At 41.5% G+C, this 25,354-nt stretch overlaps 1 protein-coding gene across 1 annotated transcript in view; it reads right to left on the bottom strand.

Annotated features, from left to right (window-relative positions):
- LOC310965855 (low-density lipoprotein receptor-related protein 1-like) overlaps positions 1 to 25,080 on the bottom strand; it is a 106,854-nt gene extending 81,774 nt beyond the window's left edge. Inside the window, 2 exon segments of the mRNA XM_083939608.1 lie at positions 9,587 to 9,709; positions 24,571 to 25,080. Of these exon segments, the coding sequence (XP_083795734.1) occupies positions 9,587 to 9,709; positions 24,571 to 24,667 (220 nt within the window). The 5' untranslated portion in view covers positions 24,668 to 25,080.
- Between the last annotated feature and the right edge of the window lie 274 nt (positions 25,081 to 25,354).

Below are 25,354 nucleotides of genomic sequence, written 5' to 3'. Positions count from 1 at the left end.
AAAATGGAAGCAAGATATCTGGAACAACCTTCCAGAAAACTGCAGGTCTGCTGCAACTCTCAGCTCTTTTTGAATCAAGACTGAAGACTTTTCTGTTTACCGCTGCCTTCCAGTAAACAAAATTATTTATTAACTGCTTGCACTGTATTGTAGCTGCTTTTACCTGTAAGGCAAGGCTGCTTTAGTTATATTGCACATTACATACCAAGGCAACTAAATGTGCTTTGCATAAAGACAAAACATTTTTTTAAAACAGCAAAAAAGCACAGTTAATCGAGCTGCAGCGTTTTGAATGAGCTGCAGCTGTTTGATACTTTTTTGGGGGGGAGTCCTGTCAGAAGACTGTTACAGTAGTTGAGTCTATTGGAGATGAAAACATGAATCAGCTTCTCCTGATCAGTTTGGGACATAATTCTGGATATGTTCTTAAGTTGATAAAAGGTTTATTTGGTGACTACTGAAAGTCAGATCTGAGACTATCAGCACACCAAGGTTTTGGACTTCGTCTTAAGTTTCTAAAGACAGTGACTGAAGCTGTTTACTGACTGCAACCCTCTTCTCTTTATTGCCAAAAACATTTATCTCAGTTTTTTTTCCAGATTTAACTGTAATTGATTAAAGAAAATTATTTTCCAGAAATTTCCTGATTTTTTAATTATTGTATTTGAATGTCACTTTATACGTTTGAATGTCATTCTTTATGCAATTTAAATGTAATTTTATATGTTTTTATTTCCAATGTTTCATGTGAAGCACTTTGAATTGCCTCGTTGTTTAATTGTGCTATAAAAATAAACTTGCCTTGCCTTCTTCCTTACTCTTTTATTGGCGTTTTAATGCATGAACTTTATTTGAAACAGACTCCTCTACAGGACTCATCTTTCTCTGTGGAAAGTCAAACTGTTGACTTTCCCCCTCTTCCTCCCCCTCCCTTTCCCCCTCCTCCTCCTCCTCCTCCTCCTCCTCCTCCTCCTCCTCCTCCTCCTCCTCCTCCTCCTCCTCCTCCTTACTCTTCTTTATCTCCTCCCATCACTTTTCCTCCAACATCTGTTGACCCATTTACAATAAGCGTATAAGAGGACGGGCAGTGTGAGGCAAACAAACACAGTGAGAAACAAAGAGAGAGAAAGTGAGTACACAGAGAAGACCAAGAGGAACACCTCATCCACAGGAAGTGGACAGAGCCCCACAAGGCTTCATTCTTGAGCGAGCTGGCAGCGGTCTGTGGGCCCGCAGTGGAAAAGGCATTGCTAATTTGAATTAAACAGGCTCTTTTATTCAACATTCCTCTACAGTGAGTGAGCCAGGTTAGCAGGTCCAAAACCTTTTTTCTTTAAGAACTTTCTATTTGCTCTGATTCTCTGCATAGCTCGTTGAATAGTTCAGTGACAGATCTACACAGGCTGGCTGGTAGAGCTTCAACTATTCTGTTCTGTAGCTCAATTAGGGCACTCGAGGAAGACAAAATATCATCCTGGTGTTCCCATCATGGACCCACACAGACTACCCTTGTGACAGAGCCAGTGGGTGAAAACCAAGGCTCGTGATTTGTCTATTATTTTGCTATGGAGAGCTAGAGATCGTTCCAAGGCTTCACTTCTCTGCTACAGATGTCACAGACGTAAGCAGACAGGAGGGCAGAGGGCAGATCATCGCCTTTTCCATAGGTCAGTCCAACACAACAAACTTCCCAGAGGAAGTTTAAAACACACGTAAACAGCTTCAACCTGCAATCTGCAATATTAAGGTCCCATAATGTGCTAATTTTCTGGTTTATACTTGAACTTTGTATTTCTACAAGAACATGTTTACATGCTTAAATGTGGAAAAACTACAACTGTCTGTCCCTCCATTTAAGCACCTGGCTCTTTAATTCTTGTCAGATTGATCAGCGGTTCCAAGTCTACACACATCTGCGCTCTCATCATCTATGCACTATCATTGTGACATCTCAACCACACAGAAGTCCAGACAGTATGTATAAAAAAGTAAAAAAAAGACAACATAGACCTTAAACACCTTCTGGATACTTTTGTGCAGGCAAACCAGGTCACTGTTAGGACCGGACAAAGCCTTTCTTCTCCAAGCATCTATCAAAACAAGATTGCTGGATTTTAGACACCTCGCACGAGTGGAGTATTAAAGCCGCTACACATAGAGGTGATTCACATGTACTTTTCCAGTGCTAGGGATCGGGGGGTGGGAGGGGGGGAATAACTAAGGCCATTGTTTGGATCACACAAATCGCCTGAGACCCCCTACAAAGCAGGCTGAGCTGAAGAGTGTGGTAAGCAGCATCACGTGTGGAGCCTGATCTGAACTGCGACAAGGCCACCTGGAGGGAAAGCCCTGGACACAGCAATGAAAAGGGGGAGCGGGGCACTTTATAATTATGTGCTGTTTTAGGATTAATATTTCAAGACACATTTTCCTTCGCAGGGACCATTTATACATTCATGAGTTTTTTTTCTTTCACAAGTAACTTTTTTTTTTTTTTTTACATAAGTATTCATCTTAGAAACTGTCTGATCTGTGTTTCCTCTCCAGTAGTAAGAAAAAGAGATCCAGCTGAGTGAGAAGCCAGACAGGATCTGGGTCTGGATCAGGCTGTACCCGAGCACAGAGCTTGTTAAGGCTGTGGGGATTTTCCATTCACTAGTTCATGCTTCCCCTTCATATGCTAGTCAACACAATGCTTATTCAACCAATAACAAACACACAAACAAATAACAAGACCATGCCAGTGCTAAAACATAAAAGGGACTTTATGTGGGCCGGAATGAGGCCAACTGAAGAGAGTAATGATGCTACCCACTGCTTTGAGTTTCTTCTAAATACTACTGCACATATACACATACATATCCTACTATCAAGCATGATATTTAAAAAATAATCCTGCTACTTTTCATAGATATTAACCATCCACATGTTGCTGAATAATTTAACACATTTATCCATAAATATACCTCATGAATAAAATTGCGTTGCACCAGTTTACTGTCAGCAGCATAATGACATACTAATCTGGATTTCTCTGACCACTAACAAACTAGCTGGCCTTCCCTGTGATGCTCTCAGCCCCACATGACACATTCTTGGATGGAGCCCCCCAAATCTTGACCAAGCAGTCCCAAGGCACCCTTTGACCTCCCTCCTTCGCCTGCTCTGCCAAAGAAACAAAACTCGGAATAACTAGGACACGGCCACCAAAATAAAACAAGACTCGACAACACTGGTGCTTCATTTTTTAAGAGAGGACGTTGAGGCTGCTGGGAGAATGTTGTTTTCATGTTGCTACTCGGCAGTCTTCACAGCACTGTGTGCAACACGCTTTTTATATCTGACAGCTATCCTATAAACACTTCACTCTGCAGGTGGGAAAAAACACATTAACCTGCCACTCCAATCACACCTGTGAGCACCTCGCAATACACTAGAATGGGTTCATTTTCAGCTAAATTAATTGTCCAGGCAATCACACCTCGGTTTAACAATGTTTTTATACAAATTGACAACATAAATACGGTTTATCATAACAACTTCTGCTGGCAGACTGTGTGCCATCTCTGATCCCCTTGATGGTCTTGGTCTCCGGCTCTTTCTATTCACCCCTTCCTTCCAAGAGGTGTGTGTGTGTGTGTGTGTGTGTGGGGGGGGGGGGGGGGGGGGCTGGCAGGGTGACAAGCAAAGCAGGAAGGCTAAATCTAGATCTTGAAAGCACAACAAACTGAGCCTTCTCCAAACACGACAGCACCACTGCTCCTTAGGGCACCAAAACCACTGAGCAAACTGTTCTATCAGCAAAGTAAAATTACAGATTTCATGTCTGTCTCTGTTCATCTCTATGTGCCCTGTGATAGACTGGCGTCCTGTCCAGGGTGTACCCCGCCTCACGCCCGATGTCAGCTGGGATCGGCTCCAGCCCCCCGTGACCCTCACAGGGACAAGCTGTTGAAGATGAATGAATGAATACAGGACGACACCACCAGAAACCCCAACCCCAATATATACAAAAGAAAACCAATGCCGAAACTTTAAGACGGTTTGCCATTCACATACCTATATCCTTAAGCTTAAGGACGGATGATAAGAACTCAGATAACACACACAGACACACTCTTTGTCGCTTTCTCCCTTTTTCTCTCACTACCACACACACAGATGAAATATGACAAATAGATCTCTTCTTATGTAGCGGCTCTATTTCTCAGATTGAAAAGACCCATTATTTGATTCATTCGCCTCTTTATTTCTTCACTGAGGATTATTAGCATTGTGCAAGTTTTTCCTGTAAAGTGCGCGGGGGGGAGGGGGGGAGGGGGGGTTGTGCGGTTGCCCTAGAATTACTAAATCTGTGAGTCTGAAAGGCATTCAGTCTGTTTTGGTTTAGAGTTCTTACCCAGAAAGCAACAGAAGTTTACTTTAATTAAGCACCAAGCCCCATCTCCAGTCATTTTCATTTGTTACGTGGAGCATTAGACAACTGATTCAAAGGACAGACGACTAATTATCACATAGAAAAAATCAGCTACGGAAATGGCAGGAAAGGCCCAAGGGGGTCGGAAAGAAGGATGAGAGCATTTGTCGCTGTACAACCCAAGGAGCCAGAGGAGATTAAACAACCACTGCAGAAGACGAGCTGTGGATTCAATAATGCAATCTCACATACAGGATGTAGTCATTCATTGCTGCTACGAATCAGACACAAGGTAGTTTTCTGTACAGAACGAGCAGCCACGCTGCATCCCCAGGTGTTCAGTTTCTATGAGTCAGTAGAGAAAGAGTAAAACGCTAATCAAGACATTTTAGGCGACTAAAACGTTAAAATCTGAAGAAGTGAAAACACACTGTGAGAGGGTCAAAGTCCTAAAACGATAACACTGACGACACCCAGAAAATAAGTTCACAGCGATATATAGTAGATATATAGATATACAATATATATAGATATATATAGATATATAATAGATAGTATCGCTAAGCCTCTATCCTGATTGACGAGTCGCTGTGTAACCCAGCTCCAAAGCATGACATGCTTAATCGTCAATTCCAATCTAAATAGGACGATAACAAAATTACAAAATGAACATCATGCTGTATTGAAGAAGACTTGACACTAGCAACTGAGACCTTCACTCATTTGTAACATGTTTACTGATGTGATAAATCAAGTGAGAAGTAGGGTCATTTTCTCATTGACTTCTTCTGACTTCTTTCCCCTGATGGAAATTTCAGAGAATGCAGGTTTCAGGCTTTAGGCTTCACTTTTCAGACCCTGTGCGAGAGGAATGAAGCAGGTTCTTGTAGCGTCAAGGTGCTGCGAGGCGACAAACTGTGCCATGTTGAGCGAAGGTTGTTTTCCTTGACATGTTGATGACTATCTGGACCCAGTGGTGGCTGCTTTTAGGAGACAGTGGCAGGATGAAACAAATACTTTCCTCTTATTTCTGAACAGTATAATTGCTGAGTTTTGGGCCAACTGTCTGGTAAATGACACCATTGCTAAAATAAACAATAACCCAAGTAGATAAAAGATTTACTTTCTTTGCAAGACAGTCGTTCAGTCATTCTGATAGGCATGAGATGCACATTACACTCTGAAGGTCACTGTTAAACAGGTGATTCATCTCCTGAAGAGCTAATTGCAGTCTAGGAGGGAACTGTCTGTAAAACTGCCTTTATTACAGACCAGGGGAAGGGGACGTCATTTGTGTTACACACTTCCTGTGTTTCCAAGGCACACTCACTGGACGTGGGAATATATCAGGACCCCAGTAAAGTCTTTAGCCCGAGGAGATGGCCGCTCTATGAGAGCCTCCACCCTACCTGAAGTCTATTCAGTCAAAAATAATCTTCACATTTATCCTCCTCATGTGGCTTTCAATTGTTCGTGGATTAGGAATGCAGATCAAAGCCCTACATAAAATGTCATATGCCCAGACAACCAGTTTGTTTTTGTTTTACTCTTTCAGTATCCCTCTATGCCAGTCTGACCCAGCACCCCTGGGTACAAAGAACAGCATTGTGGGGGTTACACAGCAGGGTAAAGCAGCTGCACTGGACAGTGACTGACTTCACTGGCAATAGCCAACACACTAACAAAGGCCACTGTGAAGCCCCCATCCACATGAGTGAATAAATAAACCTCTCTCATGCATTTTTTTTAACCAGACGCATCTGCAAAAGCACCTTCACAATGAGCAATGAGCACATTTACCACAACAATAAAAGTACAAATGCTACTGTGTGTGTGTGTGTGTGTGTGTGTGTGTGTGTGTGTGTGTGTGTGTGTGTGTGTGTGTGTGTGTGTGTGTGTGTGTGTGTGTGTGTGTGTGTGTGTGTGTGTGTGTGTGTGTGTGTGTGTGTGTGTGTGTGTGTGTGTGTGTGTGTGTGTGTGTGTGTGTGTGTCACAACTTCTCCACCTCAGAATAGTTTTTCTATATTCTGTATACATCCAATGAGCGACAGCAATGCTAATCAACCATAAATAACTAGGTTGATATTAATTCAGTACTCTGCAGCTTTGACAGCCAACATCTGCTCTGCAACCAAACTAACCAAACAAATTTTTTAAGATTTGTTTTCCGAAAAAATATTGCATTTTGTTTTGTTTTTTTATGATTTGACAGTGCAGAGCCTCGGGGAACATGGAGAGAGGGGGAAAACATGACCCTAAAATACACTTTCTTTAAATAGTGTCACTCAAACAAGAGTAAATAGTACATTTTTTGGGGACTCTTTCAATCACTGATTGGTGACAAACAACTGTTTACAGCGGCGTGTGTTGGACTGACTCAAATAAACTACGACGCCCATGCCCTACTATGTGGCTCATTCATGTATTTTTTACCAGATTTTGGTAAACATCAATGGAAGTCTATTAGCCTGGGAACGGGACGAATCTGCCAAGCTCATGTTTTATTTGCTCTGGCAGATACACCCGGTCCCCCTCACAATTAGACAGATACACAGTCGAAGAGAACCAAGTACCCTAAAGCACGGGGCACGGTACGGATGGACAGTGTGAGTGCGCCCTAAGCGCTATGTCATTTCATTGCTCTGACTGGTTCTAAGGTCTACTCACACTTATCATTCATACTGTGCTCGAGCATGATTCACGGCTAAAGTCTAGTTTGTTTGACCAGTGTGAGTACAACACTTCCGGGCCAGAGAGGTGGGCTTTAGTAAAGCAGGATTGCACATGTACGAGCATGAGCACCGACAGCGGTCCTAAGACTATTTATATACGACTGCTTCTCACAACGGTCATTTAAAACAAGAGTCCGCCCAAGGTTTTATGGTGGTTTGATGCAGAGGATGAAAGCTGCAGCTGAACAAAACAAAAACTCTGAGGGGTGATGACGTATAAGCCAGAGGCAATCGAGCCAAGGCCCTGATCTTTTTAAGAAATGTGATTGCAGACGGGCCTGGGCTGTGGGGGAGGAGGGAGGGGGCACAATCACGCTAAAGCACGGTTCAGATCTGGGCCAAGTGCGAGAGCGCCCTAAGAGGCTCCAGACTAAAACGCTGTTATTGACAGACTATTTAAACTCCTGTGCTGACTTCTGTACTTAATGGAAGTAGTCTGACTCGCCAAATGTAGACTGTTGGGATAAAGCCTGCCATTGACAATCTACTTCAGTCAGCATGTTCCTCCTCTTCCACTATCTCCGCTATCTATTTTGCAACGGCACTGTGGCTGCATCCAGGGCTTAGCACCCCAGGACAACTGTGTTTGGTTTAAAGAAATACAAACAAGACATTACTTTTTCCCCTGTCCCACAATTTTATCTCATGCAGCCAAACTTTTCTCCCGAGCTGTCAGGGGCTGTGGAGACTTCTGGCAATGCAGGGGATTTAAAGTAGCAGATGAAAGTGTTTATTACAACCTACATGTACTTTTACATGTCAAGTTCCTGAATAACAATCTCAACTATCCTCAACAAAACAACAAATTCTTATTAAGCTAAAAAAAAAATGCAGTTTCTTTGGTCACTCTCCCTTCTTGGGTTTTCAAACCTTATACTGTGAAAAAAAAGTCAGGTCCCTCCACAGCATAGGTCCTATAACTGTTGTTATGCATAAGAGGGAGTAACAGGAGACAGAAGATGGAGTCACTGTTGTTTCTGTCCCAGATAGAGACACGGAAGGAGGCTGGCCCACAGATGAGAAGGGGGGAAAAGAGCAGGTTGTGAAAAACAGCAGGTTTCTCCATTGCTCTGGGCGAGTCTCTAATGACTTCCAGACCTACGCGCATACAGTCTCTGTGTCTAGACTGCAGCTACAGCACTCTACCCTGGCCTCACTCACTCTCTCCCAGGGCAATCCTGAACCCCCCTAAAAAAAAGCAACACACACACACACACACACACACACACACACACACACACACACACACACACACACACACACACACACACACACACACACACACACACACACACACACACACACACACACACACACACACACACACACACACACACACACACACACACACACACACACACACACACACACACACACACACACACACACACACACACACACACACACACACACACACACACACACACGCACACCTCTCTGTCCTCTTAGAAAACTACAGGCGTTTTAGTCTAAGGGGCTGACCGAAAAGAAACTGCTGCTTTCATCCCCTCCTCAGGGAATCAGCCCTCAAAGCATCTCCACTCTAATGAAGACTTTGAAATGATGGCTTTCTATTTTTTTTTTTTTTAGCATTACTTTTGGTTTGCCCCATGACTGTATCCTCTGAACGCGAGAGGACATCAAATCTATCAAAACAAAAGACAAACTTTGTAAATCTCCTAATTGGGCGTGACAAGACTGTTAAAGGCAGAATGACCTTTCTCACTCGCTGATAAAACATCCCATTGTTTTCTCCAGCCTGGCTCTGGTTAGCTAAATAAATCTAATAGGCCAGCAATTTCAGCCTGTTAGCCGATGACTGCTTTTTAGAATGAGTTTGAAGGGTAAAAAAACTACAGTGACATATTAGCATACCTTTTCTAATATAAAAAAATACATTTTAAAAGCCAGAACAGCAACTTTTAGATGTATTTCTGAGATGGTGTTACACTCGGAGAATGCCCTTGTTGAATCAAGCCAAATCAATCTTGAAATTGTGCACAATACCAAAAGAATATCCCCCCGCAGAGAAAGGTTGAAGTTGAACGATGAATTTGCATTTTTTTTAAATGAATAAAATCAAAGGTTCGGCAAACATTTCAGTTTCCCTTATACATATCAGAAAAGGTAAGCAGCCACAAATATTATTCCACACAATTTATAGACTTAAACAAATCTACAACATTATGTGAAAAAGAAATGTCCTAGACTAATTTGACTATGGTGCTTTAAATTATATAACACATATAGAGATCTGCATAAGCTCAAAAGCATTTCCTCTCTAGGCTGCAATTATCTTCCCTGAATGGTTTAAATGTCAGCCAAAGTTCACTCTGCTATTAAAGTTAGATTCAACAGGATCATAACAATCGTGTTACACAAGGCTGGAGCCCAATCTGGATGCAATATGTTGAATTTGAAAACTTTTAAGACTTACAAACATCAGGCTCCTCGTCGGAACCGTCTGGGCAGTCCTTCTCCCGATCACAGCGCCAGCCCTTAGAGATGCACGTCACCCCGTCCTTACACACAAACTGCTTCGGGCTGCAGGTCTTTGGAGCTGAAAGGAGACAAAGAAAAAAATGAATTGAAAGATTTCTGGAAAAAAAACAGCTTCTTTTGTGTTAGTGATCTTTATTCCTGAGGTCTCATTAGCAAGCGGATTCTTTGTGTTGAGTCAATAGTGGCCCTCACTGGTCCTAATTAGGTTCTGGAAAGTTGCTACTTGATGGAGGGGATAGAGAATAGATGCGCAAAAAAACAACCCCAAAAAACACACACGCAGGCATTGCGTACACTTGCTACATCTAAATATCCAGGTCAGTGTTCCCAGGCCGGTAGCAGTGATGCAACATGTCTGGAGGATATCAAAGAACATCTTGTTCTGTGAATTGCCCCTTTATCATCCATTTCCCCTTTGAGCCAACCTTCCAGATTGAGAGGAAAAACTGCCCACTCAAGCCACAGACAAATGGGGGTGCATATTCAAACCCACACTAATTCATGTTCTCTCGGAACAGCACATAAACACTTTAACTACGCACACACACACATATACACACACAGGAGCAACAAATCTGAGTCACCCGGTGGCATTCAGGCAAAGTTTTGAGTAGATGTTGACACAACAACTCACTGCTGAGTGGGAAATATAGGCCTACATAGGGAAAAATGAAAGACAGAGGTACACTTAACAATTTCAGCATGTAACTAAAACATTTTTAAAAAGGCAAGAAAATGAAATATCCAGGGTACACAGGAGTACATGATGTTGAACATTTAGTACTTTTAAAAACTCTATTTAACGGTCTTTAAGCAGCTGTCGTTGAAAAGCAAGGAAAAATCGGTTGACCACTTATACCTCTTTGCTTCATAAGCAAACCTTTAGTATTCATGCACACAATGTTATTTTGCAGCAAATCATTAAAATGTCTGACAAACTAATTTTGCAAAATATCTTTGAACAGATTCTGGGCTTTAAAAATAGTTACGTATTGCAGTAATTTCAAATGTGTATTAATTAATCACTAAACATAATAAAAGGTAATGTCTTAGGGACCAATAACCGCACACACACATCATATTGTTAAACTGTAATTATGAGCAGCCTAATGGGAAAATGTCAGCATCCGAGGGGTAATTTGAAGATAGACATCAACGATGATCTCCCACTTGGGTCCAAGGCATTACATGACAACAAACAAAATTACAGCAAAATAAAATCCATTATTAACACTAATCACAATCGATTCAATTCATTTTTAAAGAAGCTATACACTGTTTTTATTTGTATCTAGTTTCTAACAAACTGCTTTAAGTATGTAGCAAAACAAAAGTAGCAAATTCAGGCTATTCTGCTGTAACCATAGACTCTATATAAAGATGAATGGCATGACAGCTCCCCAAAAGTGAAGACAAAACATCCCGATCACCCCCTGGTAGCTGGCTACAGTATAAATCATACATCCAACTCCCTCCCTGTCAACAGACGGGACGGGCCAAACTAAAAAAATCAAAGTAGCCTACACGTGAAATCTTTTATTATCTCATTTTAGGAAGTTCTTATCACGCTGATGTTTGTTCAAATGTTTATTTTTCTGATAAGTTTGGTTGTAAATAGTTATTTGATGTGGGGGTGAAACATCATGATTGACAGCTGAGACTGACGGCGCTAGCTAAGACATAAAAAAATATTGAGACAACTTCAGACAACTTTTTAAGTGAGGCTAGCAGCCTCCCCAGACCTCTATGCCCTCGGTCAAGCTAACATGTCCAAACCTAGTCGCCAGAATAAAACTGTTGACACTGTACATTTCTGCAAACCACAGATATGACTAACAACGTATTTGAACCTCTGCAACTTGTTCTCATTTCCTACTCATCACATGCATAAAAATGGCTTGGTTAATTTTAAGAAAAGATCATGGTTTGCATATGTCATGTATGTTATGTAATTAAGTTTCACTTTGACATGGGATGGGACATGAAAGGGGCAGGAAATGCGATCTTGTGTATAACCCAACCATCCAACCCGATTCCCTCCCTGAGCGCAGTTTAAGGCTTATTATACTACGTCATCTGACCTTCTGAGCACTTGTGTGTGTACGTGTCTTATAAAGTCTATAATTATACATTTGAGTCAGTTGAGATCCTTGTACGTTACATACAGAAGCAAAAGGGTGCTAAAAATGTTAAATATCAATATTCCTGGGGTTTGCAAAGTACAATGCCAATGTTTTTCCTGGTGACTAGACTGCGAGTCCCCAGACCAGTCGTTTCTGTACACAAATACAAAATTGATAACACCCCCCCCCCCAAAAAAAGAGACCTTATAATAACATTTAGCTATATGTCACTGTTATTATTATGTTATGAGTAAGCAATTGAAAAGAAATTTTCAAAACACTTTTTTTTTCAAAAAAACATTACTTCTTCCAAAGCTATTCATTCATTAAAACATAGAAAACATTTCACCAGCTGACATTTGAAAGAGAGCAAAAGGCAATCCCAAACTATAATTAGAATTCACACATGCTGGCTAGTTCATGGTGTTTGAATATTTTTCACCAGGCTGTGATTGTTTCTCTCTGTGCCTCTACATCTGCAAAGGTCCTTCAATTCGCACTTCATTTCTTTCTGCTGTCATGTTGAATATCAAGCGACGACATCTGCCTCGTACAGACGTTTTCAGCTACATAGGTCAGAAAATAAATCACTGACTGGAAATAGTGATGTTATTGTAATCCCTCAATTATTTAGGCGCATATCATGATGAATAGGACAAGGGAAATGGGATAGACTAAGGGTGGATGACAGGATGAGCAGGGTAAACAGGATGACTGTATTTACATTTAATGCTAGCCTCCAAATCTAGCGGTGAAGGGAATCTTGAAATGGAGCTCAGCCTAAATACTATGAATTCAACCTGACATATTTCTGCACACATCCACAGACTTCCCACTTATCCTCTTCTGTGTACCGCTGTGATCGGTGTGTGTGTGTGTGTGTGTGTGTGTGTGTGTGTGTGTGTGTGTGTGTGTGTGTGTGTGTGTGTGTGTGTGTGTGTGTGTGTGTGTGTGTGTGTGTGTGTGTGTGTGTGTGTGTGTGTGTGTGTGTGTGTGTGTGTGTGTGTGTGTGTGTGTGTGTGTGTGTGTGTGTGCGTGCAGAGGGCCATCTTTTTTTCTCTCTCAGAAGTCACAAGGATTTGAATTATTCATGACATGCAAGTGCAACCAACGTGTGTTAAAACGTTTCCTCTTTGCTCCCCATCCCTCTTCCTTCAGGCCTGTTTTGTTTGTTTAGAGGTGTCAGCACTAGCCAACGCAGGCAGATAGTTGTGGTGTGTTTGCGTATTGTTTACCGAGACATGCTCCAACTCGACATGCTGTTAACTCGGCTCCCATTAGTGGCTGTGGGATGAGCGCACACCCGACTGAACCGCAAGATGCTGCTGCTGACAGAAACATATCAGGAACCAGAGGAAGCAGGTCAGGAGGTTAGCTAGCTAGCGTGAAGGCAGACAGCGACAAGGGTCACTGCACCACCAGCTCAGCTAGCATGCAATGGTTGATAGAGAAAAGCACAGGGAGCGAAGGCAAAGGCCGTGGAGCCATCACAGTTAGTCTCTCGTCATCCATTCACGACACGACTTCTAAAAATATACAGTAGTCATAAACAAAACTGCGTGTATGAATCTTGTTGTATATGAATTTAGACAGAGCCTTTTTTTCCTCCCTCCTCAGCAACATTTTCGATTTTTAGTTTTTATGTCCTTTGTCTGATTTTCACAAAATCAAATAATGAAATAAAACTCAAATGCTGAGATTCCAGGCAGCACAAACCGCACTGGTGGTTAGGTTGGCATGCAGAGACAATGGAGCTTCTGACTCTTGTTTAATTTAATCCACGATTCCTCTCTACGAGGCACAATTATTACTGCCAGCACTGATGGTTTTATTAAGTGAAAAGTTTGACAGCCACACCTGCATTTCAAAAGTGGATCATGTTCTGCAATTACGTACACCGAGTAGAGATCTCTCCAACAGCAGTTTGTAAGTAGATTTTAATGCTCAGACACTGAATGCATGTGCCATTTATGTTTCAGTGTTTTTTTTATATATATATGTATTTGTTGCATATGTATTTATTGATATTTTGTTACATGATTTGATAATCCCCTTTATGATGTGAATGAGAACATTTTGGGGGAGTGGCATATGATTGATTGATTGGAAATTACACTGATTGATAGTTCAAAAGTATTTATTGCTGGATAAGAAGACTTACCTGTCGTCCCCGATTATAGTATTATCTGTTATACAGGTTCAAAGGAGAAAATGGAGATCATAAAAGTTTCTGAGGTTTTATTCTTTGCCAGTCAGACCTACAGTTAATACAGATCCAATTATTTTAACTACATGGTCATTATTAAATAAAATCTACATTTCAAAATAAGGATATATATCAACGGTATAATTGAAAAGTGTCACTTTCTTTCTTTTTACTTTTTAGTGGTGGCATGGAAATATTGCAAAGGTAGTGTACAGGTTTAGTGTATTTGCATGTCAAGCGGGAAACAATCAATGACTGTGGAGACAAATGTCAAAAAAAAATTTAAATTCAATCTGGTTAAATATCCATATTTAAATTTATCTGGTTAAAATATCCAAGTTTAAAGAGAGTCAGTGGTCAAGCAAAACATATTTATTTAGTTAGTTAGTTAGTGAGTTATTAGGGATCCCCATTAGCTGGTACCGTAGCAACCAATCAGTATTCCTGGGGTCCACAGGAAGCATAAAAACAACTCTGGCTTTAGTTGTCTGCCTTGAGGTTTGTTAACTGGTGCACAATAAAACATGTCTCAACAGGTTTCACTTTTGTTTCAAAAGGAAGACAATAAACAGATGTACATGACACAGGATGACATAAGACAACTAGCTGGATGAAATGCAGCTAAGAGCGAATTGAGAGGCAGGAGCGAACTTCAAGTCAAAAGGGGGAGAGAGCTCTCACAGCTGGGGGGTCGGCCTGAAGATCTGAGAACAAACTGAGCTGGGTTGGGATACTGAGATGGGATGGAGGAATGTCACACATGCTATCAATGAGTTGCCTGTGTGTTTACCAAAGTGGTGGCTGAGTGAAAATGCTTTGGGTCATCGCCATTTGGGCCCGATTACAAATCCACTGCACTCTGCCCCTGCCACTGTCCGATGGCCCTCCAAGATGAGTCTGGTTGGGAGGGAAGACTCTTCTACGGAGAATACAAGCCTCGCCCCCGGTCACAGCCCCATTTCCTCCAACACCCACAGCACTGCTATAAATAAGTTGGAGGCCTGCCCTCTGAGATCAACCAGAGCACTACAAAGCTCCAGAAGAGGCTCAGACTACCTACTCATCACGCACCACTCAACAGTGGTCGAGGTGAAGGTGGACTTAAAGTATGGTCAACAGTGAGTGTTGAAAGGGAGCTTGAGCAGTATGGAAACCAGCCAAGCGGTGGAATTGCAAGACCCACTGCTTGATCTGTTACGTGATGCCCTTTGGCCCAATTTCCCATAGACTTACATGGCGAGAGACGTCGAATTCATGAATTTTTGTGAGTGTGCACTGAAGTCATAGGATGGCGTAAGTTATTACAAAACCATCCTGAGGCAAACACGAATATCCGTACTAAATTTAATGACAATCCATTTATTAGTTGTTGAGACATTTCACTAAAAGTCACAAATGTCTCCTCACATGGAGTGGCTATATGAAAAGTCAGGGGATCAGCAGTCATTAGAATTCATCCTCTGGGTACAATGGATATCTGTACCAAATCTAAAAACAATCCATCAAGTAGTTAGTGAGATATTTTACTAAAAGTGTCAACCTGCACGTTCAACATGTGTAGGATTCATCCTATGGGGACCATCGATGTCTGTACAAAATTTCACGATAATCCATCAATGCTGCTTGCTCGGCTAAAAAAGTGAATTGAATACTCTTTTGCAGACGGTGGCAAAGCACAATTCAGGCATCTATTTGTGCATGCATAAAGTTAATGTTTTTACATGACAGAAGATGCTTTTCTTTACTACACACAAACAGAGTAAACATCCTAAGGATACAGCCATTCAGATCTGAGGACTCCTTTTTAAGTGGTACTTATTCATCCAAAACTCTTGAGAATAATAAAGCTGGCAAGCCACATAAAAGCAGCAGGTGGGTGTGTTGGCTAAAGTAAGTGTATGGTGAAGTTATTTGAAAGGCTTATGGAGACTGTTGCAATGTCTGCTGGGGGGAAAAAACATGTAGTTTAGTCTACTGAAGATAGTGTGTACTCGCACTAATAAAACACTTTTTCTCAAGGGGGAAGATGGTCCTGCTATCCAAAATAATCTTCAGTGTTAGTCATGATAAAGCTTCAATATCTTTTTAAATATTTAGGAAAGGGAGGTTTATATGAGGGCAAGATAAACAACCTGAATTGTGTGTAATCAATCTTGACATTGACGCCCACTTGGCGAAAACCTTTATACGCACTTTATCTTTTCGGAAAGTCAAGACTGGAAAAACACTGCAACACAGCCAGTTTAATATTGACTCAGAGAATGTGATAGAATAAAACATAAGGAATGCTGCAGGAAACTGATGATAAACAACTTGGGCCTATTGTCAAAGAATATAAAGTGAGAGTTGTTTTTAATTTGTTGTGTTCAATGAACTTTCTTTTTAGATTTAGAAGACACAAGACCAAATCTGACCAGTAATGAGACAGTAAACAGCCATAACAAAACCAAAAGGGAACACACGTAGGAAGAGACTGATGTAGAGCAGTAAGAGAGAAGGGCAGGGAACTATTTTGCTGACCTCTGGGCTGACATGAGGGGGTTCTGCTAAGGGCTAAAAAACGAGAGAAGTGTCTATATTAGCCTGTTTTGCTGCGGCCTGCCGCCACCTCCTCATCCTCCTCCACAGCCCAGGCGCGAATGCTTCAGGATTTTGTAATGGAAGGGAGCGAGAAGAAGGAAGGGGGAGGGAAAAAAAGTTTTCCAATTTGTCATGTTACAAAACAGAAAAAGAGGCCCCAGCTGTGCCTCTTAAATAAACCTTTCCGACAGAGTTTAGAGGAGCTGTAGTGGAAGTCTAGTAGGTAATGAACAAATTGAAAAGTTCGGACAGAAATTAGATATGATTGCCACAGAGAATGGATGACAAAACGTATTCTTGTTTACATAGAAGTTACTGTTATTACATCAACAACAATATTTTGAAAGTTGGCAACAAGAGTAAAAGTTTTGGGGATGTTTTCCTCGGTATGTATAGCAGTTTAACTGCTCAACCTCTGGATGAATGTTTGATTTTATTGTAAAAAAAAAGGTGAGATTTCCATGTCTTTAACATCAGCAACCTGATAATATACACAAATATACGTATAGAACCGGATACAGCATTTAAGGCGGAGCCACTTTCATTCCTATGACAGCTGCTCAGTGGCGCATGAAGCCAATAAATTAAATTCACTTCTTTACGTCCAAGAATACCCGGATGATCTAGACTACTTCCGTCATACTTCCAGACTGAAGCGCACAAGAGACTTATTCGTATCAGATACTACTTCTGGTTTAGCGCTCTAGCTAACTTGAATGGTGGCTCTTATCGAACCTAATTAATCAAATTCTGATATTAACATGAGTCATTTCGCGAAAAAAAAATGTATCCATAGATTAACAGACGTCCGTTTCGCCATGTAAGTCAATGGGAAGTCTTTTGGGGCCCGATGGCATCCCGTGACCAACATAGATGTTGTAATTCGGCATCGATGTCAAATTGGCATTAGCACCTCCTGGGGTCCTGGTGCAGATGTGGAAGACCCGTAAACATTGACGAATCGGGGCAGAGACTGGGCTTTTTCGGTAGGCTGTACAACAGCGCTTTTAAGACAGAATCAACTTCTGTCAGGTATATACAGACAGACTGCATGTAAACATGTTCTAGTAGAAACTAAAAATACAAGTACGAACCTGAAAATGTGACCTTTAATCATGTTTTTATAAGATGTTACACATAATGAGTGTTTGCAGGTCTATGTAAGTGTGTTATGCATGCACTTAGAGCTAAGGAGAATTAACATCAGGAATGTGCTCATGTCTGGTGATACTTGCCAAGTAAAATGGAGCTCCATCACGCAGGGCAACATAGTCCTGCCTGCAACTGTTTGGATTGTACCGGTCAGATCTGAGCACAAACACAGTCAATTTACACAACCCTTTGTAACAGTGAGAGGTAGAACTTATTAGGCCAAGCAGAGTAATGAAATGTGAACTTAATTAAGAGCTATTTGAACATCTAGCTAAGATTACACCGTGCCTCAAACCCAGGGTAGGAATCAACCTAGTGCTATTTGTACAAGGGTCAGTGTGGGAGGGAGGAGGAGGCTACTACTCCCTTTACTTCCACATAAGGATTAGATCGAATTCAGTAGAGGAGTTGGGGACAAAGCATAAAACCACAAGGTGTGATCTGCCATCATCAAGTTAGTCAGTTCAGACAAATCCCTTTGCAACACCAGCGACAGAGCACCCACTCTACGTAGCAGCGCAGGGAGAAACATTACAATTAAGTCTACTTAGTATGCTGCAGTGGGAAACATATTAAAGAAGATTATCTGAAATTCTTTAGTTCCTTTTCATAAGACCGGTACAAGTCTCAGTGTGAGGCTTGAGATCCATTGAACAAGACTTTCTCTGGAACGTTCTGCCACAGTCAGCGTTAAAGTAACCCGAGCGCCGTTTAGTTGGCTCCAGCTAACGAGACGGTGGTCCTCACCGTGATTTTGTGATGACAAGACATTAAATAAGCAACACATAGTAAATCCTAACCACTGAGCTTGTGATAACGTTATATAGATTTTACATTTGAGCCACAAGTGTGCCGCTACACATTTTTTGGAGCGTTACATTGCAAATAAGCTAACATGACAGTTAGAAACCCTTTTAATCAAAGAGTCTGACTTTTTTGCCAAATCACCTATTTGTTTCCTGGCAGAGTGTGATGTGAGAAGATCGATACCACTCTCATCTCTATACTCGCAGTTGGTTTGCTTAGCTTAGCATAAAGACTTGAAATAGGGGGAAACAGCTAGCCTGGCTCTGGCCAAAGATAACACAATCTGCCTACCAACACCTCTTAAGATCACTTAACAAAGTTTATTTAATCTGTAGAAAAACCAAAGAGTAAAAGACAACAACTCATTGGTTTTATTGCTGTGTTGTATTGGACATTTTCTTGGCTGTGATCAGTTGACAGGCAAACAGGGAGGTCATGGCTGCTCCTGGCCAGGAAATAGTCAGGCCCATGACCTTCCGTATAAAGTGTGTCTTCTTTGCATCTTGTTTTTGGTTCAGATTAACCGAACAAGATATAACGTAATTACTGAGCTTTAGAGGTTCTGGTAGGCGGATTTTGTTACAATCAACAGAGCCAGGCAAACAGATTCCCCTGGCTGACAGTTTTTGTAGTAATCTAACCAGCAGCTGGCCGTGGCCAAACATCTAAAGGACAGATATGAGAGTAGTATTGATCATCTCATCTAAGGTTTATCTTACATAGTTCCCAAACCTTTCCTTCAAGAAATGTTATCCATCATCTCCAAATTAAGAAGGAGGATGTAATGCTGAGGGATGTTTGCAAAATATATTCAATTAACTATGGTATAGGTTAATAACAGTAGAGCAAACAGTCCCATTAAATGTGGAGATCACATGGAGACACAATATTCAGAGAATCATATAGTATTGACCACACACATCTCATATCTATGCTGTGTTTTTGTTCAGGCAGAATGCAGAAATAATGATTGCGGGTCCATGTGAGGAGATTTCTGCAACTAAGTGAAGGGTGAACGCCTGCTTGGGGGATTAGTGTTACAATTAGGCTTATGTTAAGGTTATGGTTATGTACTTTGTGTTTAGGATTAGAAGACTGGAAATAAATCTACATCACGGTCGCATGAATAGCGACCTTGATGCTAAGCATGTCGTTGAAGATGTATTGTTTGAATGTTTAACGTATGAGAAAATGTCAGTTGTGGGGACTCTATTGTACTAGTTGTCCATCGATATGGGGTTTTCAATGGCACACATATATTTAAAGAGCAAGGCAGCCGATGGCTGTTATATATTGTATTAATCTGCCTTGTGAATGCAGGCACTGGCCAATGCAGATGATCTCAAAATGGCATTAATGGGCCAGATTTATTGACCTACCGATTAATCAGTCAATCCCTATACTGTACTTTATCATTCACAAGTAATCTGCAATAGGTGCAAGTCTGCTCTGTCACACTGTTGTCCCAGAAAAAAATGGATGTCAGTACAAAATAAATAAAACCTGTAGCAGAGGTTTAAATTGATGTGAGTGAATGTATTTGTTGTGTGAGCTGATGCTGGAAAAATTGTATAAACACCATAATGATAATTTATGTCTGGAGCTGGGATCTAAATTCCACAATGTGTGTAATTTATCTTGGGACTTGGGATTTATCTTATACATTAATGATCAGAATATATAGGGTCAATCTTATGCAGCAACAATAAGTGATATAGCCTCCATTGTACATTGCATGACACAAATAGTCCTTTCAGAACCAACACAGTACAGCAAGTGAGAAAACCCTGCATACTGTCGGTGTGAGCGGTTCAATACAAGTCATCCGACCTGACCCTGACACTGCCTGGCATCTGCGTTAACGGGCAAACATGGGTTCCTATCTCATAAATATAGAACTAAGTTACTTTCGACATATTATATACAGTAAAAATGTGTGATGCGATAGAGCCGTTCAAGTTAACAGAATTACACAATGTCAGAGTTTCAGCAGTGATGTGTACAGAGAACTGAAGTTGTTAACTCCAGCCTTGTGTGCATATGGAGGTTCATCACCAGTGAAGTTCCCCATGAACCATACCGCCTTCTCTCACATGCTTACTCTTACCAATGCATCTAACGAATTATCAAGAGAATATGGTTTCTTTAACAGATCATTCTCAGACTGGTTATAGTGGTTGCGGCTATAACACCATAAAGTGAAATGTCTGTTGCTTCCTCTGATATATCAAGGAAAAGTGTTTAGATTCAATATCGAGCTACAGTTATAATAATCAAAGTACCACAAAGACAGATGTAATAACTCTGAATCCAAAGGCAAACCGGTGCAACTGGATGACGCAGGGCTGAACCCACCACCACAGGGATCGACCTTCAATCTCAGGCTTGGCCATGTGCCCCATCAAATACTATAATTATGAGTGTTTGCAGGTGGGAAGTTGCAACACACCTTTTCTGTTTTCACTCTCATCAGTAGTATTTTTGCATTATTGTATTTTCAGGGCCATTATTTCTGGTCTCCCTAATGCAGAGAGAGAAATAAATGGCATCTCTTCCTTGAGGTTAATGTTGTTAATGCCATTTGGTCCTAAGAGAGTTTATAACCTCTAAGACAGATTTTCCAGCCAATACAAACTCCAGCCTCCAACCTATTTTCTAAATATGCTCATTTGCTTTTACAGACTATATATTTAAATAGTGTTTGCGTGTGTGTGCAAACAATAAGTAAATTGTGTTGAGATAAATAAATTAGTTGAGATAAGCAGAGCCGTACCATACATTGGAAACATGGCATCAGAGATGCTAGTAGGGTAGCTGTTTCTAATATTATTCTAAGATGAGCTAACTGGCTGCTAGCAGGCTACATGTTGAGCAGACAATCTATCTCTTGGCAAGAAAGTAAATAAACATATTTTCCGAAATGTCAAACTATTCATGCAAGGCTCAAAAAACAGTATTTTTTTCTCTAGAAATAAAAAAAGAAGAAACAAGTTGAGCAGGTACTAGAGCTGTACTTTATATAAATTGAGCAACTTATTGTGAACATTACAAATGAATGCCTCCAGGGCACTAAGATTTCACATCAAGTGTGACGCAATTATAGCGGGACAGAATTTCATTATGACTGTTCAGCCACATCAACCATCGGTGTAATAATGTGACTGAACTTTACTTTGCCTCAGAGATGTTTTTCCCCAGTAAAGCTGCTGACCAAAGTACTGGATTTTATGTCTGCTCAGTTATGCGGCCTTGGCTGGTTTTAAATGTGTCATATTTAGGCAGCAACCAACACTCTTAGTTATGCGCTCTGCTCCAAACCACATATTTAAAGCAGTGTTAAATTTACTCTTTCTCTGTTATTTGCATTTACTGCTTTTCTCCATGCGCTTTAAAACATTGCTTGTGTGACATAACGTCAACCATGATAAGGACCTGACAAATGTACTCTGTTTTCCATGTTGCCTTCAGTTGTCAGTAAACAATGAAGTGGTAACCTTTTGGCCTACACCAAATGTTACAGCAGAGATGACCATAGGGGGAAAGTGCCAGGAGAAACACTGGCTGGGGAGTTAATTAGGAAGAAAGGAGCCTGTGCTACTGAATGAATATGTTTAACATTTAAGTGATGAAAAATAAGGAAATGAGGAAACAGGCATTTCAGATAGAAAAGGCTTACTTCAAAAGAACATTTAAATAGAGGTCTGAATGAAAAAAATATTGAAATGATTCAGTTAAAATTACAGCTGTCCTCAGTGACAAGATGTCAAACACATTTCTCCATTTATATTTTCTGTCAAGCCTTGGGGGACAACCACACTGTCTGTTTCTGAGGACCGGTGATCTCTTCTTGCGGTGACATTACAGTACTTTCATGGAGTGAAACGATGCAAATTCATTCATTAGGGCCTTTTCCACCAGGCCTGCAATTAGCAGCTTCTTCGGAACAATTTGAGGTTGTTCGCAGAAGTCTCCTCCGGGAAACAAAGAGCTGTTTAGATCCAATTAAACTCAGGGTTTGTTGGTGGCCACGGGTCTCTGCTCTGGCTACAGTACAGAGAGACAATGAGAGAAAATCTTTAGAGGTCTAGAAAATGGAAAAAAGTTGAGTTCCAGGCAAGTCTGAAAAAAACTTTACTAGTAACATATGTGATTCAAAGGGCCTTAAAAATTAAAGAGGCAATCAAAGAGTTTAAAAAAGCAATTTAGCTTTGCTTGAAGGGGAGTAACATTTCAGTCTGGCTTTCTATACGTGTGACATATTGGCTAAAGTTTGGTGACGTTAGCTTCAAAATGTTGATGTTACAATTGCAGGTACCCAGTAAAAGTCGGTGTGTAAATCTAACATTCAGCCCAACTGATTTATGCAAAATTCAATCCTTGAGAGGCTCTGTGAAGCACAGCAGCCTCTGCATCCCACTGGGTTTTTTTAAGCAAACCTAAGGTTTGGCGTTCTCCTCTGGTATACTGCGTAAGGCTGACTCATCAAATCAAGGCGTTCAGACTGAGAGGGAGGAACATTTCACTAAAACAATAACAATGTGTGAAGGCACAAAGTGTTTGTTTTAAAGGTGGCATTTCTCAGCTGTTGCTGTGGACTGAGAGGAGGGAGAAACTGCAGGTGATTGCAGGCTATCCAAGTCTATCTTCAAGCTGGTAATTTATGTGTATTTTGCTCACAGCGCTGGATCACCAAGTGCAACAAGAGGACTTCAAAAGCAGAGGGAAGCAGCCGTGCATGTCAAAGTCTCTACTGGATTTTAATGAAATGTCAAATTTTAGAACCCTGATTATCTTTACAGCAACTATTGCTCCTTAGTAGAGGCATTTTCTCCCATGCAGTTAAAAGTCTAAAAATAGTCCAAGCCTTCATTCACAGGTCAGACATTCCCAAGATGAATGAGAAGCATTATATCTCTGTAAAAAAAAAGAAAAAAGAAAACAACTCACATTCCCTTTTCACCTGCAAAGAATTTAACAAATCTGTCTGCACTAAGTCCCCTTTGATAACGCCCTTTTCCTTTTCTTACCAAACAGAGGAGTGTGTGAGTGGGACTGTGAGGCTTAATAGTTTCCAGAAGTTGTCCCAGGCTGTGAAGCTTTGCGTTCACAAAAGAGGCGGTGGTGTTGGGGGGGGTATTTTGAACTGCTGCTCACTATCCTATTCGCCTAGGCAGCAGGTGATAAACTGAGCAACCATACTGATACACAACAATGACGCAGTGCCACACATGCCTGCTAAGATCTGAGTTTATAAAAGGGAAAGTAACTGCTGATGATTACATATAATCCACTCAGATATTGTTCTAATAAAGCATCATTCAGCCACACACACACACACACACACACACATATACACAAGCCTTCCAACAAGACAGCAAAAGCACAGACACACTTTAAACCACCATAATATACTAAATACTACAGTTCTGTTTGAAAGGGGGATAGCACAACTGCTGTCACATCAGGAAATCACTCAGTCAGATGTGTTGAACGTGGACTGACTGAAGCCCAGACATTAGCCTACATCCACACAAGCTGACACAAAGCTGACATTTTAAAAATACCATGCAATAAATCATGTATTTGCCTCTCTGTCACTGAAGCAATTTAAACGAATCTGATTGCTGCTTCCCCAACAAACAAACAAACAAACAAAGAATAAACGCATCGATGTGTAAACAAGTGGTTCGAGCAGGTGACCGGGGCCTGTGCTACAGTTTTACATCACTGAATGTCAGTGGAAATGTGCCAGAGCCTCTGTGTGCAGAGGAGGGCAGGAGGAAATGTGCTGTCGCTGCTGTGACATTGCAATATTCACATGTGGAACTGGGAGATAGAAACAAAAGACCGCTTTAATTGTCTCGCCTCGGTTTCCATCCCCTCCACGTTGCTCCATTCAACCCGAGCAGTCATTCCTTCAGGGCACAGTCTACGCGTCTCGGGGTTTTTTTTCAGACAAACAAAACACTATCGATCCTGTGACCATCAGCACACTTCTAGTCGTTTTTTTCTTAAGCATTTTAATACAACACTCAGACCAGCTCTGCTTACCATCAATGGCCCTCGTCGGAGCGAACACTTCTAAACTGTGCAACAATCCCAAGAACAGCAATCCTGTTGCCAACATGTTGGCCGCGGTGCGCAACATTGTAGCCTATGTTGAAAGGAAATCAGTCATCGATCGCCTCTTAGGTCCTGTCAAAAAGCTAGAGGTTGTAGACAGGCGACGACGCGTAACCGTGCCCTGGCGTTGATGCTTCAATGGAAATCCGCTTTCTTGAGTGCGCAATGAAGCTGACAGGGATGCTGCTGTGTGCCCACTCGGAGAATGTTTTTTTTCCTGTTTGTTTGTTTGCAGACTGTCTAGGTAAAAAAAAAAAAAAAAAAAAAAAAGCCGAGGCTTCTCCCAGCCCGGGTTGCTTTTAGGGGCTCCTTGGATGCATGGACAGCCTGCCACAAAGGCTAGTAGCAGGCTGAACTGAGCATCAAGCTAGCCCGGCTTGCAGTCGAGATGAAGGAGAGCTGGTAGCCTCTGATCATGCAAGTTCGTCCGTCTTTTGTTCTCCCTGCCCCGGTGAAAGAAGCCACAGGAGGGAATAGAGTAGTGGATCATATGTTGCTCTCCTCCCCACCACGTCTGCTGCTGCTGGCCGCAGATTGAGCCTGAAGCCCGGAGCTCAGTCAGTCAGCGGTCTGAGTGACGTCGCAGCAGCAGCGGCTCGCCTGGACCCTCCCCCCTCTCTCTCCCCTCTCCCCCCTCCGCCTCCATCAAATCACACGCCGACTCTCCTGCAATCTCACTGCAACAATTCTGTCTCAGTTTGCCACGATTCTT

Source organism: Echiichthys vipera (assembly GCF_963691815.1).
Source record: "Echiichthys vipera genome assembly, chromosome: X".
In the NCBI taxonomy this organism is placed as follows: domain Eukaryota; kingdom Metazoa; phylum Chordata; class Actinopteri; order Perciformes; family Trachinidae; genus Echiichthys; species Echiichthys vipera.
This window is presented reverse-complemented; position numbering and strand designations above follow the sequence as displayed.